Below are 15,158 nucleotides of genomic sequence, written 5' to 3'. Positions count from 1 at the left end.
ATCTAGCAAGAAACTCCGCATAAGTATTAAAATTCTAACACATTAGCTTTAAATTAACATTCCAGTTTCTCTTAAGCAGCTCGTTGACACCATTTATCAAAGCGGTGAATCACACACATTAAGAGTTCTCCAGCAATGTGATTGCAAATAACATTCTTGAAGCCATTATTCAAAATCAAGAAGAGACCACCATGAAAGCTTTGTCCTCCGCAACAATTCAATTACCCTTGATATTAGAGGAGCAAAACTCACAAACCTGACGTTTCTCCTCATCACGCACCACACCGCCCCAACCCATGCAGTTACCCGTCGCTTTGAAACTCCTATCTGTATTTAACCTGTAAAAAAATACATCTTTTCATCTTTTCATAATAACTAAAAACAAATAAATTTTTAAGTAATAGAAACAAAAATTAGACGTTAAATGAAAAACAAAAATTAGTGCTTGAAAGTTGAAACAAAAAAACAAAAGGAAAACAGAAATAATTATTGGCGCTTATTTTTTCCCCTTTCCCTCCACGCCCACCCGAACCACGTGGTACTAAACTTCACCCTTGTAGCGCACGACTTATCCTACGCACCCCAAAAACCCAGTAAACTGAAAGCTTAAACTCCAAACTTCAAATTTCACTACTCCATTCTCACAAAGCTTCATTTCAGGTACTCTCTCTCACACTCTTCAACTTCGTTTCTCTGCAAATCCTTCACACACTCCAGTTTTCTTCCATCTTCGCTCTGCAAATCTCTCTTCTCACTCTCAATTTCCTGAAAAAATATCTCGAAACCCTAAAATGATTCCTAATTTTGATTTCACTTGAATTTCTTGTTCCGGTACTCGATTTCGCTGCTAAATCGTGGTGAATCACTTCATTCCATGTTTTCGAACTTGATTTTGCTTATCGGAAGCTTGTTTTCTGGTTTCAGAGCGAAAATTTCATTCTCGTTGAGGTCGTTCTTGCTTATTTGCTGATTTAGAATCAGGAATCGTTGCGGATTAGGTTTTTTCAGTTGATTTTGTGAATATGCTTTACTGTGTAGTGTGTAGGTAGTGAGTGATTTCTGAATTCTACTGTGATGGCGCGTTGCGTTTTGTTTTGCGAATACAGTGCTGATTTGACTTGAGAAAGCATTTGGAATTCTTTTTGGTTGTGTTTGTAATATATCATTACACTTATGGAATTTTATTTATTTGCTGTTGTAGGTACTGTTATGATAGTTTCATCATGTACATTAAGCAGGTAATTGTGCTTCGAATTGCATTTTATTAACTGCTGTTATCCGAATTAATACGTTTGATTAAACTGTATATTATGTTGCTATTTGGAGTTGGTTCCTTGCTAAATGGTCTTCTGATGCATTTGCGTGTATTTTTTTCTTTCTTTTTTTGAAGATTGTGATTGAAGGTTTCAAGAGTTACCGAGAGCAAATTGCCACCGAGACTTTCAGTCCAAAAGTGAATTGTGTTGGTAATATAATTTTACTTGAAAGCTTTTCAATGCTTTCTTCTATTGATTCTGGAAAAATACTTTGAAATGCATAGTATGGGCATCTTATTTCATGATGGTAGCTCAACGTAGTACCGAAATGATGCAATATGTAATAAACTTAAAAGTCAAATTTTATTTGTCCAGAGATAGATATATTTGCATAGATGACATATTTTTTTCTTGTGTGTAAAAACCTATTAGTATTTTTAGAATAATAAGTCATAATAATCACCCTAAATGGTTTCATAAACAATTGCAAATGGACATACATATAATAATTTTCATTATAAAATGGCTATATAGTCCTTTCTCTCTCTTTGGATTAAAGGGTTTTTCTTTAAAAGAGAGAGAAGTACAAAGCTGAGGGTAATGTGTTGTCTTTGGAGGGGCAAAGAGGAAAAAAAGGCTGAAAAACTTAGTATGAAAGTAAAGCCTGCCAATTCCACTGCTTGACCAAGGAAGCCCTCTAAACCAACCCATGGCATTAGCTGAACACCATAGCAATGAAGACAGCTGTTCCCATATAAGGGAATATATATATATATATATATATATTCTTGAAAATCCTGCCAACGCAAAACTGGCACATTTCCATTAAACATTCCTGTACTTTGCAGAGCCTTTTAAAAGCTAAACTATAGAACTCTAGCATCTGGACTAGATTGGATTGATTGCTAGTCTTGTAAGCGCTAAGAGAAGTGTATAGCTAAAAATTTATTAGGAAGTGCTTTATTAAGGTTGTGGTGTGGAGTAAATTGTATTAACTGATTCTGTTGAATACTGCTATCCTAAATCCAAACGAGAGATTTCACCTTAAAATGAACCTTTGATTTCCATTTTCTTAGGGTCTATTGAAAGGAATTGTATTTGGAGAGTAGGATTTACTACAAAAATAAGATATGGCTAAGTCAAAGGTCCAAACCCTTAAATCTATTTAAGAAGAGGCATTAAGCAATCAAGCATATAAAGGGACTCTAACTCCAGGTTCATCTATAAATTTTTCTTTTGGGCATCAGATAAGGATTTACTAAGATAGAGGCCTAAGAATAGAAGGATCAATTCGTGTTAGATGTAGGTTGTAACCAGTTTTAGTAATTGCCAAGAAAAAAAGAGCTGTGGAGACTCTAAGAAGAACGCAGTTGTGACACTGAAACCATTGTATGATCTCATCAGACTTGATTGTGTTGTTGTTGTGAATGTTCCCACATCAAGCTAAAGGCTGTATTAGTTGTTTTGGCAGCTACATTCTTTGCTCACTACATTGTCTTCATTTTCATTACTTTTTTATACTCTAATGATTCTTCCTTTTTTTTATTACATCTCATTTGATGTAAAGTTGTTTCAAGATATCCTTTTTGTCATTTATATTTAAATCAAATGAATGTATCTTAAGTATATTACATTTATATTTTAATTATTTATTTTTACAGTTGGTGCTAATGGATCTGGGAAGACAAACTTTTTCCATGGTACGACAATTGGCATTTCTTTATTCTCTGATTTATTTCTTTAGTGGTTTTTATGAAGTCAGTTAAATATGATCTGTCATTTTTCACTCATTTTTCCTCCTTTTTTCTCTTGTATCTAGCCATTCGTTTTGTGTTGAGCGATCTCTTTCAGAACCTACGCAGTGAGGATAGGCATGCACTACTCCATGTACGACACAGTCCATATTTCCTTTTAATAATACCTTTGGTTCTTACCTATCCCTAATCAATTATAGAATTTGATCATGCTTATATGAATGATTCTCTGCGCAGGAAGGGGCTGGACACCAGGTTTTATCTGCATTTGTGGAGATTGTGTTTGATAATTCAGACAACCGTATCCCGGTAATATTTTGAGAACAATATAATATTTTTTTAATTCACTATAGAGGCTGTTACAGAGAATATTCACATAGGTTCTGCTTGGCGGTCACATTGTTTTTTTCAAGTTATCAATATCTATTATCTACTCTTTTAAATGGTGGATGGTTGGACATTTATTTTTTCTTGTGCAATGAATTCATGCTATGGGCTGTACTGCTCAATCTATTTATAGGATGGATCTGTTGGAAAATCAAAGAATCTAATGGCTGAGAGATTTTGAATTTAGCTAAATAGAAACTTGTGGCGACTGGATGAGTAGTACATGTTTTTCTTCTTTTAAAATTTATGCCATTATATGAATGATTTCTATGCTGTATAAAATTCTGCTCATTCAATTTTTTGAAACTTGAAAGACTTTTGCACTGATCTTGGGATGGGATTTGGATGGTGCATATTTTCTGCGAGCTGAGAAGTAATTTGATTAATCATGAGGTTCTCTGATTTGGTCAAAGTTTTGATTTTTTTTCCTAATGCAATTTCAATCTAATGTTAGTTGCTTTATCTCTAATCCCTTTTTCTGAGTTATCAGCAAAATCTCTTGGTCAATGCCTGGTGCTGTACATTTCCGCTGCTTCAGAATTTCTCTTACTTTCTTTTTTAAACTTTTTTGAAAGTTCTTTTTTAAACTTAAGCATTAGTAACCGCTTAATTGCAATATCCGTACATGTACTCAATCTTGGTGTCTATTTTTGCTGGTAAACAGGTTGACAAGGAAGAAGTGCGCCTGCGTCGGACTATTGGTTTGAAGAAGGATGAGTATTTTCTCGATGGAAAACACATAACGTGAGTATAAGAGAGCAAGTACTATAAATTTATTGTCTCGAGAAACTTGACATTACGTTATGCTCTTTGGTCATATCATGAGTATTAATCTAGGCCCTAAAAAAGATGATAAATGATCTGCAGAAAAACTGAAGTGATGAATTTACTGGAAAGTGCTGGATTCTCTCGCTCAAATCCTTATTATGTTGTACAACAAGGAAAGGTATTGGTGCATGACGATGGTGCTTTGGTTTGGTGTTTTGGAAACTCTGAAGTTGAAGTTGATTTCTAAACTTGTCCCTTTCTTGATCTTGCATAGATAGCATCACTGACCTTGATGAAAGACTCTGAACGATTGGATTTACTGAAGGAGATAGGTGGTACTAGAGTTTATGAGGAGAGACGTCGTGAAAGTTTGAAAATAATGCAGGAAACTGGCAAGTCATTTATATTTATTTCTTTTCAAATTTATGATTTGTAAACAATGTTGTTAATGGTGGAAAGCCAAAATCCTGTCATATTTGACAAATAATGATGGCGGATTATGGCGGCTTGCTGAATTCCTCATTGCCGCCGCCATGGCTGATATTTGATGACACTGCTTCTGCTTGTAAGTTATAACTCTCACTTTCTTGTTATTGCTGTTATTAACATGCATTTTTTCTGTCAAACAGGTAACAAACGAAAGCAAATAATCCAAGTTGTACAGTATTTAGATGAGAGGCTGAAAGAACTAGATGAGGAAAAAGAGGAACTTAGAAAATATCAGCAACTTGACAAGCAGAGAAAATCCTTGGAATACGCCATTTATAATAAAGAAGTTCAAGATGCTCAGCAAAAACTTATAGAGGTTATCTATGTTAAAATCTGACCACATTTATTATTATTTGCCCTGTTTCTACTGTGTTTTATGAGTTGGATTTATTTCTGTTAGTTAGTCATGGGCCTGCTGTATTTGGGCCTAGGTTTGATTTTATCTATATCTATTAGTTAGTTTTAGTATGGTTTGGTATTGACTCTATTTTTTATTATTTGAGTAGGGCCTATGTTGGGCCAGAGTCATTAGCTTAGTAGGGTGTGGTGATGAGATGAGAGAATGAAAAGATTAGGAACTCCATGCATTTATTTGTAGTTTATAATTGCACACTCCATGTTCTGTTAGCCTTCATAAGTCAATCATAAATTTGGACGTAGTCATTTTTTAATTCCGGTTCTAATGCGTGTAGTTGAATGCTTGTCTTCTTATTTTAGATAGAAGAAGCTCGCAACAAGGTTTCTGAAACATCATCAAAGATGTATAATGATGTTCTTGATGCACATGAGAAATCCAAAGATTTAGAGAATACATTGAAAGACGTAACGAAAGAACTTCATAACTTTAACAAAGAAAAAGAGGTTATTGACAAGAGACGAAAAGAGGCACTAAAGAAGCACACGGAGCTTGAACTTGATGTCAAAGATTTACAGGAGAAGATCTCTGGAAATATCCGAGCCAAAGTACTATTCTAATGCAATCATCTCAGAAGTTCTTCTAGAAGGGATAGTTATATACTTGGTTAATCTATTACCTACATGCTTTCAGAAAGATGCTGCAAAACAACTGGGGATACTTGAGAAAGAAATTCAAGACTCAATGGATGAACTGGACAAAATCAGCCCTTTATATGAGGATCATGTTAAGAAAGAACAAGACATAACAAAGCGGTATGCTATGGTTGTATATGTTTTACTAATATGCTTCAATAAAGTATATTGTACTTAACTCTTCTAGTGTTTGTATTCTGACTGTCATGGTAGTATGTTTTTTACTCACTCTATTATAACATGTTAATCTTTAATTTAGTTAAGTACTATTTTGACTACAAAATTTGGATTGGTTAGGGTACATGATGGAGAAATATATTTTATATTTCACATGTTTGCTTTAGAGCCTTTCACAAATCTTAAATATTATGCTACACACAACTTATATTAGCACGGGCATGTATAAATCTATGTAATTTATACTATCATTTATAGAGGTTATTAAATCAGATTCTCGTCCATCTCTCACAAATACATGAATTGTTAGAATTATGGAGCGTGAGAAGAAACTCAGTATACTATATCAAAAGCAAGGACGTGCCACCCAGTTTTCGAGTAAAGCTGCACGTGATAAGTGGCTTCAAAAGGAGATAGATGATCTTGAACGGGTGCTTTCTTCAAACACAGAGCAGGCAAGATTTCATTTATTTGATTGAGCTATACTGAATTATGGCCCAAATACTTTTTCTTTGTTATATGCATAAAAGTTCTGTTTTTCAGCAGGTTGTTATCCTTATTTCTATTAGTTTAAGGGTAATAGCATGAATTAAGTCTCTCTTCTTTATTGTATTTTTTTTTTCATTTTTTTCTGCATAATAGATTAAGTATTATTAGAGAATAGAATGAAAAAGTACAAGATCTTAGGACTATAATATATAACCTTTTGTGTCGACACCCAACAACTTAAGCTTTTAGGATAAATTGTTCATGGCATAATATCATAGCCTTTTATGACCAGGTTATGTAGTGTTTGATCCTCTGTTTTCTATTGTTGTTTTGGGCCACAGGAGCAAAAGCTTATGGAGGAAATTGACCGGCTTAATGTTGAATTGCACAATAATGATGAGGACATTAAGAGCCGTAAAGCAGATATTACTACTTTGGAATCTCTCATTACTCAGTCACGTGACGGGTTTAATCATTATAAAGTAGCAAGAGATAAGTTGCATGATGAGAGGAAGTATGTTTATCTTCTTTTGTCTTTTTCTGTTATTTGTGTGTGTGTGTGTATAGATGAAAGAAGAACTATTATTAGAAAGTAGGAAAGAGTACTTTGAAAGTGTAGTATGGAGTGTAGCAAAAGCAGAAAGGAGAATCATAGCGAAAGTAATTCCCAAGTAAATATTCTTATAATTCAAATTGTTTTATTCTAGGTCATTATGGAGCAAAGAGAATGAACTTACTGCTGAAATTGATAAGCTCCGAGCAGAAGTTGAGAAGGCTGAAAAGAGTCTTGATCATGCAATTCCTGGAGTGAGTAAACCCTCTATCTAACTTCTTTTAACATAGAATTTCTCCAAACCATTAAATTCTCAGGTATGGTTGTCCCTTGTCATGGTGATTCTGTCTGAAGCTTAGCACTTCTCATTATTTGAGAGGTACTTTGTGCTTGTTTAGGATGTAGATTTATGATAACTTGTACATACCCTGTTGGACTTAAGTAATGAACACAAAGTGTCATCATAGTTTTAATTTGGTGTCACTTTAAACGCTCAGAAACTGTTTAGATATAACCTTTAGGTCTAATTATAACCTTCTATACGATATATAGATGCAGCAACTTCTGATCGAAAAGAAACTGCAGTAACACTTCACCTAAAAAATCCTCAAAAAATATGTGACATTGAAAGTTAAAAGATATAATGTGATTCTGTTTTGTGGTGGCAGTACTTTAATTATTAAATTGGTAAAAGAGTTTCTTTCCACCATTTAGGTTGTAAAGTACTAAATGGAACTATCAAGTAAGAGTCGGAAAAATAGAAAAAGGATAGAATCATGAACTTGAGATTGATGTCAGTGAAGAATGTAATAACGCTTTTCTCATTCTGATTCTGAATATTGATTTTTGGGACCTTTCTTCAAGTGATGGCGCAAGTCCTCCGCAATGATATATGATATTTGTGTTCCCAATGTTTTCTTCATCTACATTTGTGGAATGGAGATTTCTTGGCATCTGGGAAGATAGTGTATGCTGCTGTTTTCTATTGATTTTGGGGATGATCTGTCATGATGATATTTCTTAAGACGTATTCGGGGGGCTGGTTGATAATTTCATATTGCATCATGTTTGATACTACTGTAATGTGCAGGATGTCAGAAGAGGGTTGAATTCAGTTCGGAAGATCTGCAGGCAGCACAACATTTCTGGAGTTCATGGCCCAATTATCGAGTTACTGAATTGTGATGACAAATTTTTCACTGCAGTTGAAGTTACAGCAGGAAACAGGTAATTTCTCACCATGAGTCATATTCATAGATTGTATTTTTGGGATTTAGGGTGGGGGTGGTGAGAGAGATTTGGCACATCCATAGCATGTAGTTGTTCCATTTTTTTTAGTTTCAGTCTCTGTTCTTGGCCTGATCTCTTTACTGGTCTTTTTAAACAGCTTATTTCATGTGGTTGTTGAAAGTGATGACAAGTCAACCGAGATAATTAGACATCTTAATTCACAGAAAGGTGGAAGAGTTACATTTATTCCTCTCAACAGAGTAAAGGCTCCACACATCACTTATCCACAGAGTTCTGATGTCATACCTCTTTTAAAGAAGTTGAATTTTAGAGATGACTATAAACCCGCATTCAGTCAGGTTAGCTCTACACGAATTTTATGTTGTAATTACGCATGGGCATGTCGCAGCATCTTCAGGTTCTATCTGCTAAATAACATAACTAAGATGGTTTATCTGGTTATGACATCATAGTAAAATTGATGCACAGTTGAGAAGCATCTTGAGTTAGGATAATAATTGTATTGAAGGACTTTTGTGTTAATTAGGGGTTATTATAATATCATTATGAATTATAGGATTTTCTCCTCTTTTAGAGATCCTATCCTATTTATTAGGAATTTATCTTTGATAAGTTATTCATTCTTCGGAGAATATATGTTTGATCTTATTAAAATTTGGGAGGCCTAACTCTACCCCAAAAGCTAGCTTAGGGGCAAAGTTTACTCTACCCAATATATGGACATATTTAGCCATATCTCTAGTCAATGTAGGACTTCTCAACACCCCCATCACTCCCAGAATTTGAAATATGGAGCGTAAAGTTTGCAGGACCGGACATCTGCGGGTGGCCCATTTGTGGCACACCAGAATTTGGCATAAGCAGCGTGAAGTTTGCAGGACCGGACATCCGGGGGTGGCCCATTTGTGGGTGTCTGGGTGACCCAATAAACGGATCCAAGATAGGTTTTGACATGATATTAGAATTTGGGAGGCCTAACTCTATCCCAAAAGCTAGCTTATAGGTGTCAATGTGGGGCTTCCTACCAATCTTATAATGTTAAGATAAATAGACCACACTTCATTTATACATCATTCGCTACGTTTGCATTATCTTCCTTTTCCCCCTTTTGTTTTGTGCACATTAGAGGATGCATTATCCCCTTGCTGCCGGAAAAAACTTTTTTCCTCTTCTCTCATGATATTTCCTTTCTATAAAAAAATGATGATTGGCAGTTTCCAAACTACTGTAATACCTAACACAACCATCTTGAAGCAAGGCTCATGTTGCCTAAAAACTTGCAGCAGATTCTTATTACCGGACCTGGCCCTGATATTGGTACAGTTAAACTCATTTCTACACCTGTATTATAAATTTTCTGTTAGGTATTTGCTAGAACAGTTATCTGCAAGAATTTGGATGTGGCTTCAAGGGTTGCTCGTGCTGATGGTCTGGACTGCATAACACTGGAAGGTTGGCCTAATTCTTCCAACCTTAGGGTTGTTTGTCTACATGATGTTGTCTGTTGAAGTGTGTTGCCCTGACATATTGTTGTCTTTCTCATTACAGGTGATCAAGTAAGCAAGAAAGGTAGTATGACTGGAGGATTTTATGATCACAGGCGATCAAGATTGAAGTTAATGAATATCATTAAGCAGAATGCGGACAATATTCGCATTAAGGAGGAGGAGTTAGAGAAAGTCAGATTTAGTCTACATGATATCCTTATATGCTAATAAATGAATGCTCTTTTTTATGTATTCTCCGTTTTTTTTTTGTGGAACTTATTCTTTATAAAAGGAATATAAAAAACTGCGGAAATAAAAGCAAGGTATATCCCTATGACCTGAATCAACTGATCAAGAGTTTGAAATAATTATTTCCAAATTTGAGAAGGGAAACCATTTTGTAACAAGTACTCAATCGTCGTATGTAATTTTTTTCTTTCAATATGTGCACATTTTGGCATACAGAGATGGAGGCGACGGGGTTTGTCAATCTGTAATTTTCTCTTATTTACTAAAACTTAACAAACAGTAATTTTATTATGGTTTGACATTTACTTTTTTCTGGTTTCTTGGAGATTCATTTTTCTGTTTAGATCTTTGTTTTTTAATGGATGAAGGTGCGTTGCTTCTTAAAGATGCTTTAATACAAAGGAGTCTTGCCTAAGTTGAAGAAAATAAGAGGCTATACCTGGATTTTATGACATACAATTAGGCACATTTTGTGTGTTACTGCACTTTGTTGGTTCCCCAAGTCTTCACAAAAGTTCAATGTTCCTTTTGGACTCTATTGTTTTACTGTTACTTACATTATTTTTTAAATTTATTGATGATGATTGATTTTCCTTTTGATGATTAATTTCTTCATCTCATGGCGAACTTTTTGTACTAGGGCCTTAATTTGCTTTTACCTGGTGACATAAAATGCCACATATCCATTAGTTTTGTGATTGGCTTCTCTGTTGCCTAATTGCCTATGCTATTCCTAGTTGGACTCCATTTCCCCCTATTATTTTGTTTTCACTGAATTGATCTCACAGATAGACCAAAAGATTAATGAACTTGTAGCTGAGCAGCAGAAGATTGATGCCAAGCGTGCTCATGACAAATCAGAGATAGAACAGCTGAAGCAGGACATTGCTAATGCTAACAAGCAGAAGCAATTAATTTCTAAAGCTCTTGCAAAAAAGGTTTTATTGGATTTTATATCATTCTCAGTTATCACCTGAGAGCTTCTTTTCTGTGGAGTTGCTTGGGAAAATTTCACTGCTTCTTCCTTATCATTTTTCCCCCTTAATTGCATGTAGGAGAAGTCACTTGTGGATGTCCAGAATCAGATTGAACAACTTAAAGCTAGCTTGGCAATGAAAAAAGCTGAAATGGGCACGGATCTCATTGATCATTTAACACCAGAGGAAAAAAAACTTTTGTCAGATTTGAACCCTGAAATCAAAAACCTTAAAGAGAAGCTTGTTGCTTGCAAGACTGATCGCATTGAGGTTATTGAATGAATTAAATTGATGCTCATTATATTTAATGGGACTGTGTCCTTGTCTTACCTTAAATTTTGCAGACTGAAGCACGAAAAGCAGAGCTGGAAACTAATCTAACTACTAACCTTAGGAGAAGGAAACAAGAGTTGGAAGCTGTAATATCATCTGTGGATGCTGACTCATTGGTTGTTGACTCTGAATTGAAGGGGCAGGAACTTAGTGATGCTAAAATATTGGTTGATGATGTATCCGGACAGCTTAAAAGTAAGAAGTTCAATTAATGTCTTGAAGTTCAAATTATGGTTCCTCATTTGACCAAATATTCCTCTTCAGGAGTCTCTGAAAGTATGAATGACCGAACGAGGCAAATTAAAAAGATCAAAGATGAAATGAATAAATTGAAGGTAGTGTGCTCTTATAAAATTGTTGTTGGTCTTACGTGCGGTTACTTCATGATAATGACAGCTTTTGGTTGTAGTCTTTGGAGGATGAGTACGAACGCAAACTTCAGGAAGAAGCAAAAGAACTAGAGCAATTGCTGAGTAAGAAAAATATATACTCTGCCAAAGAAGAGGAGTATACCAAGAAAATAAGGGAACTGGGCCCGTTGACATCTGATGCTTTTGAGACGTAAGGCTTCTCTCTTGTGTCAGTAATATGATTTTTTTCCTCTTTGTTTTTTTTATGTGGATGAGATGATTTTTTTAATGGATAGGAAAATAAGATATTTTGGAAAGATCAAGAAATGAAAGTTGATTTATACAGAAAGCACTAAAGCACGTCATTTTCTTTCCCTTTGTCATTAGTTTATGTAAACACTCTATTAGCAACATTTCATGCAAGGTTTCCAAACCTAACTTCTGCAACGGTGTATTTTCATGAAAGCTATATTCGTTCTCACCTTAGTTGCCATGAAATACGGCATGCCTAACTATTGCAGCGGTGTAAATATATACCTTGTTTAAGCTCGTAAAATCTTAAGTTTAGCGTCTGCAACATATTGTTTTCCTTGACATTCATATCTGAATTATTTTATTTTTTATTATATTTTTTAAATGTAGATTTTGTATTTAGTAAATAATTGAGATAAATTTGAGTACGATGCATATTTTTCATGTTTTCACTTTTATTAAAAGAAGGAACTTTTACAGTTTATGGCCTGCTGCATTCCTGCATTATAATTTACCATTTTCTCTGTACTTTGGTTTCAGCTACCTTTAGTTAACTCATTTCCTTTCGGCATTGGACATGGCAGGTACAAGCGAAGGAATATAAAAGATTTGAACAAAATGCTGCACAGATGCAATGAGCAATTGCAACAGTTTAGTCATGTAAACAAGAAAGCACTTGACCAGTACATAAATTTCACGGAACAACGAGAAGAACTTCAACAAAGGCAAGCTGAACTTGATGCAGGAGATGAGGTATTTTACTGGGATTTAGTTTTGAAAGTCCTTCATAATTACTTAAAAGGAACGAGGTGAAGTGATTTGAATATTATTTCTTGTGTAATTACACATTTACAAACTCCAATTATATAGATTACCATATATCAAACTAATTGCTAACTGAATGAAAAAGGAAACAAATCTGTCCTAATACTATGATAGCCATAAAATAGGTAAATATGAAATATTCTGTAATAGAATATTTTTACAACAACAATAAAAGTTAGGTCGGTTACAGTTAAATTTGTTTCTTCAGAAGTAAAAGTCTTCGGCGGCTAAATTGCCTGATTAACATTACTTGTTCAGCACCTTATGTTCAGACATTAATGTACACCATTGACTTTTCTGTCATTGAATAATTGCAGAAAATTAGAGAGCTAATATCAGTGCTAGATCAACGGAAGGATGAATCAATTGAACGCACTTTCAAAGGTGTTGCTAGGCATTTTCGAGAAGTATTTTCTGAACTTGTGCAGGGGGGCCATGGTCATCTAGTTATGATGAAGAAGAAGGTTTGTGATGATTAAATAATACGATGGCTTCTCCATTTAGTTCTTGTGATTGCATTGGATGGAAAAGGACGATGCTTTATAGCTTTGATGCTTTCAAATAGTTTTTATATTATTAATTTTATGTCAACTGATTTTTTACTCATTTTTATGTAGTACTTTATTAGTTTTATTTCATTGTATTTGCAAAATTTGTAAGGAATATCCACAGAGAAATTATTTATCTTCTTTTTTATTGTAATTTTAATGCAAGTGGTATTTCAGAATTCTTTTTCCTTTTCCTCAGGATGGTGATCATGATGATGATGATCAAGATGAGGATGGTCCTCGTGAAGCAAATCCAGAGGGGAGAGTTGAAAAGTACATTGGAGTGAAAGTGAAGGCAAGTGTATTCTTGCTGTGCCTTTCTGTTTTTATATGTAATGTTTGACTTTTTGTAGCATGATAGTTGAGGGTTTGTTTTTGGATGGCATAAGAGTCAAAGAAAATGACATGGTGCAGGAAATACTATTTTTACATCTAGAGATATATTTTCCTTTCTCTAATTATCTGGTTTGTATTTCACAGAAGTTACATTCAATACCTAGTGCAACCATATACAGCAAAATTTGATATTATCCGACAAAATAAATATGCAGAAACATAACTTTGTCCTGTTCCCTGACACTTAACTGATTGTAAAGCCCATGGATGTATGTTCTCTCTGCCATATTTTGCGTGGGGAATGTGAGCTTTTTCAGTTGCTAAAAGTTGGTGGCTTGCATTCTGACTACAACGTACATGCATAATATTACTTCTGTCATTTCTGAAAATGTTTATTCCTTGCAGGTCTCTTTCACTGGACAAGGGGAGACACAGTCCATGAAGCAGTTATCTGGGGGTCAAAAAACTGTTGTTGCCTTAACACTTATCTTTGCCATTCAACGATGTGATCCAGCCCCCTTTTATCTATTTGATGAGATTGATGCAGCTCTTGATCCACAGTACAGAACTGCTGTTGGAAGTATCCTTCTTATTATCATGTTTTCTATCTTTTCATGTCAAAATGACTGGTAGTATATTTTTTTGTTTTAGTATTGTTTTCTCAGCGAGAGGTTTTCACTTTGTAAGAAGCATGGTTTTCTTGATTTAGTAAAGCTAGAAATTTCTTGGATTTATCCACAAATCCGCATGCTTTGAAATTAAAAGGTTGAAGAAATATTTACATCGGGATATAAGATTACCAGACGTGATTTATGCTAGGATTTTTAGGCATTGTTTGATCTATATGTATCTGGGCTTTCTTTGATATTTAAATTTAAAAGTTTGTTCCTGCATTTGATATTCTGTGTGGCATCTGGATTTCCTTTTATACTGTTGCCCCTTTGGTGATTCTTAACTTTTATATAGATATGATCCGGCGCCTGGCAGACATAGCAAACACTCAATTTATCACGACGACATTCCGGCAGGAGCTAGTGAAAGTTGCTGACAAGATATATGGGGTGACACATAAGAACAGGGTCAGCCGTGTCAATGTTGTATCCAAGGAAACAGCACTAGAATTTATTGAGCATGATCAGACGCACAATGCTGAATAAGGTTAACATTATACCTTGTCCACTATTTCTCTTTCGAATGTTTGGGATTATGATTGTGATGGCTAATGAATACTGGCCAAAGGAAGTAACTATTATTTATGTTTGAAGTGGTATTTATGTATTTTAGGTCCTTTCGATTCCGTGATCTGATATGAAGTTATTCGGCTTCAGGTGCTATGATCTAAACAACAATGTGACTTAGATTGCAGACTCAAGTTCAGTCAAAATCCTCGACCTACACCTGTGTGATGTAGTAACTGGTGTGACACCAGGTCTTGTAATTCAAAACATTGTTCACCCTTCCCTTAATTCTGTAAATTCTTTCTGATTGGTTTATATGTAAATAATCTGTTCTTACTCTAGTAACCACAGGTACGCGGGGGTGATATTAGAATACTGTTTGATATTATATGGAAGTTATTCTAACCAGTACAGTTTTCGGCCTATAATATATCTTGTGCATTGATTTA

At 34.7% G+C, this 15,158-nt stretch overlaps 1 protein-coding gene across 2 annotated transcripts; it reads left to right on the top strand.

Annotated features, from left to right (window-relative positions):
- Window positions 1-542: 542 nt before the first annotated feature.
- On the top strand, window positions 543-15,158 carry LOC130733429 (structural maintenance of chromosomes protein 3-like). 2 transcript variants are annotated; one of them, XM_057585594.1, is made up of 30 exons: window positions 543-660; window positions 1,202-1,238; window positions 1,391-1,466; window positions 2,918-2,956; window positions 3,076-3,143; window positions 3,248-3,319; window positions 4,062-4,141; window positions 4,265-4,343; window positions 4,440-4,557; window positions 4,795-4,970; window positions 5,372-5,617; window positions 5,703-5,824; window positions 6,192-6,336; window positions 6,712-6,884; window positions 7,078-7,177; window positions 8,014-8,150; window positions 8,311-8,512; window positions 9,539-9,626; window positions 9,723-9,873; window positions 10,698-10,848; window positions 10,966-11,157; window positions 11,232-11,415; window positions 11,485-11,555; window positions 11,630-11,781; window positions 12,407-12,575; window positions 12,965-13,111; window positions 13,395-13,490; window positions 13,937-14,111; window positions 14,498-14,689; window positions 14,816-15,158. In XM_057585594.1, the coding sequence occupies exons 2-29, from the start codon at window positions 1,224-1,226 to the stop codon at window positions 14,686-14,688; spliced, it is 3,615 nt and encodes a 1,204-aa protein (XP_057441577.1). In that variant the 5' UTR covers window positions 543-660; window positions 1,202-1,223; the 3' UTR covers window position 14,689; window positions 14,816-15,158. The 2 variants fall into 2 exon arrangements, with proteins under 2 accessions (XP_057441577.1, XP_057441576.1); XM_057585593.1 differs by lacking the exon at window positions 543-660 and having other exon boundaries at window positions 14,860-15,158.

This window comes from Lotus japonicus, chromosome 1 (genome assembly GCF_012489685.1).
Source record: "Lotus japonicus ecotype B-129 chromosome 1, LjGifu_v1.2".
Classification (NCBI taxonomy): Eukaryota; Viridiplantae; Streptophyta; class Magnoliopsida; order Fabales; family Fabaceae; genus Lotus; species Lotus japonicus.
Note: the sequence above shows the minus strand (reverse complement) of the source record. Positions and strands in the feature narration are given on the sequence as shown.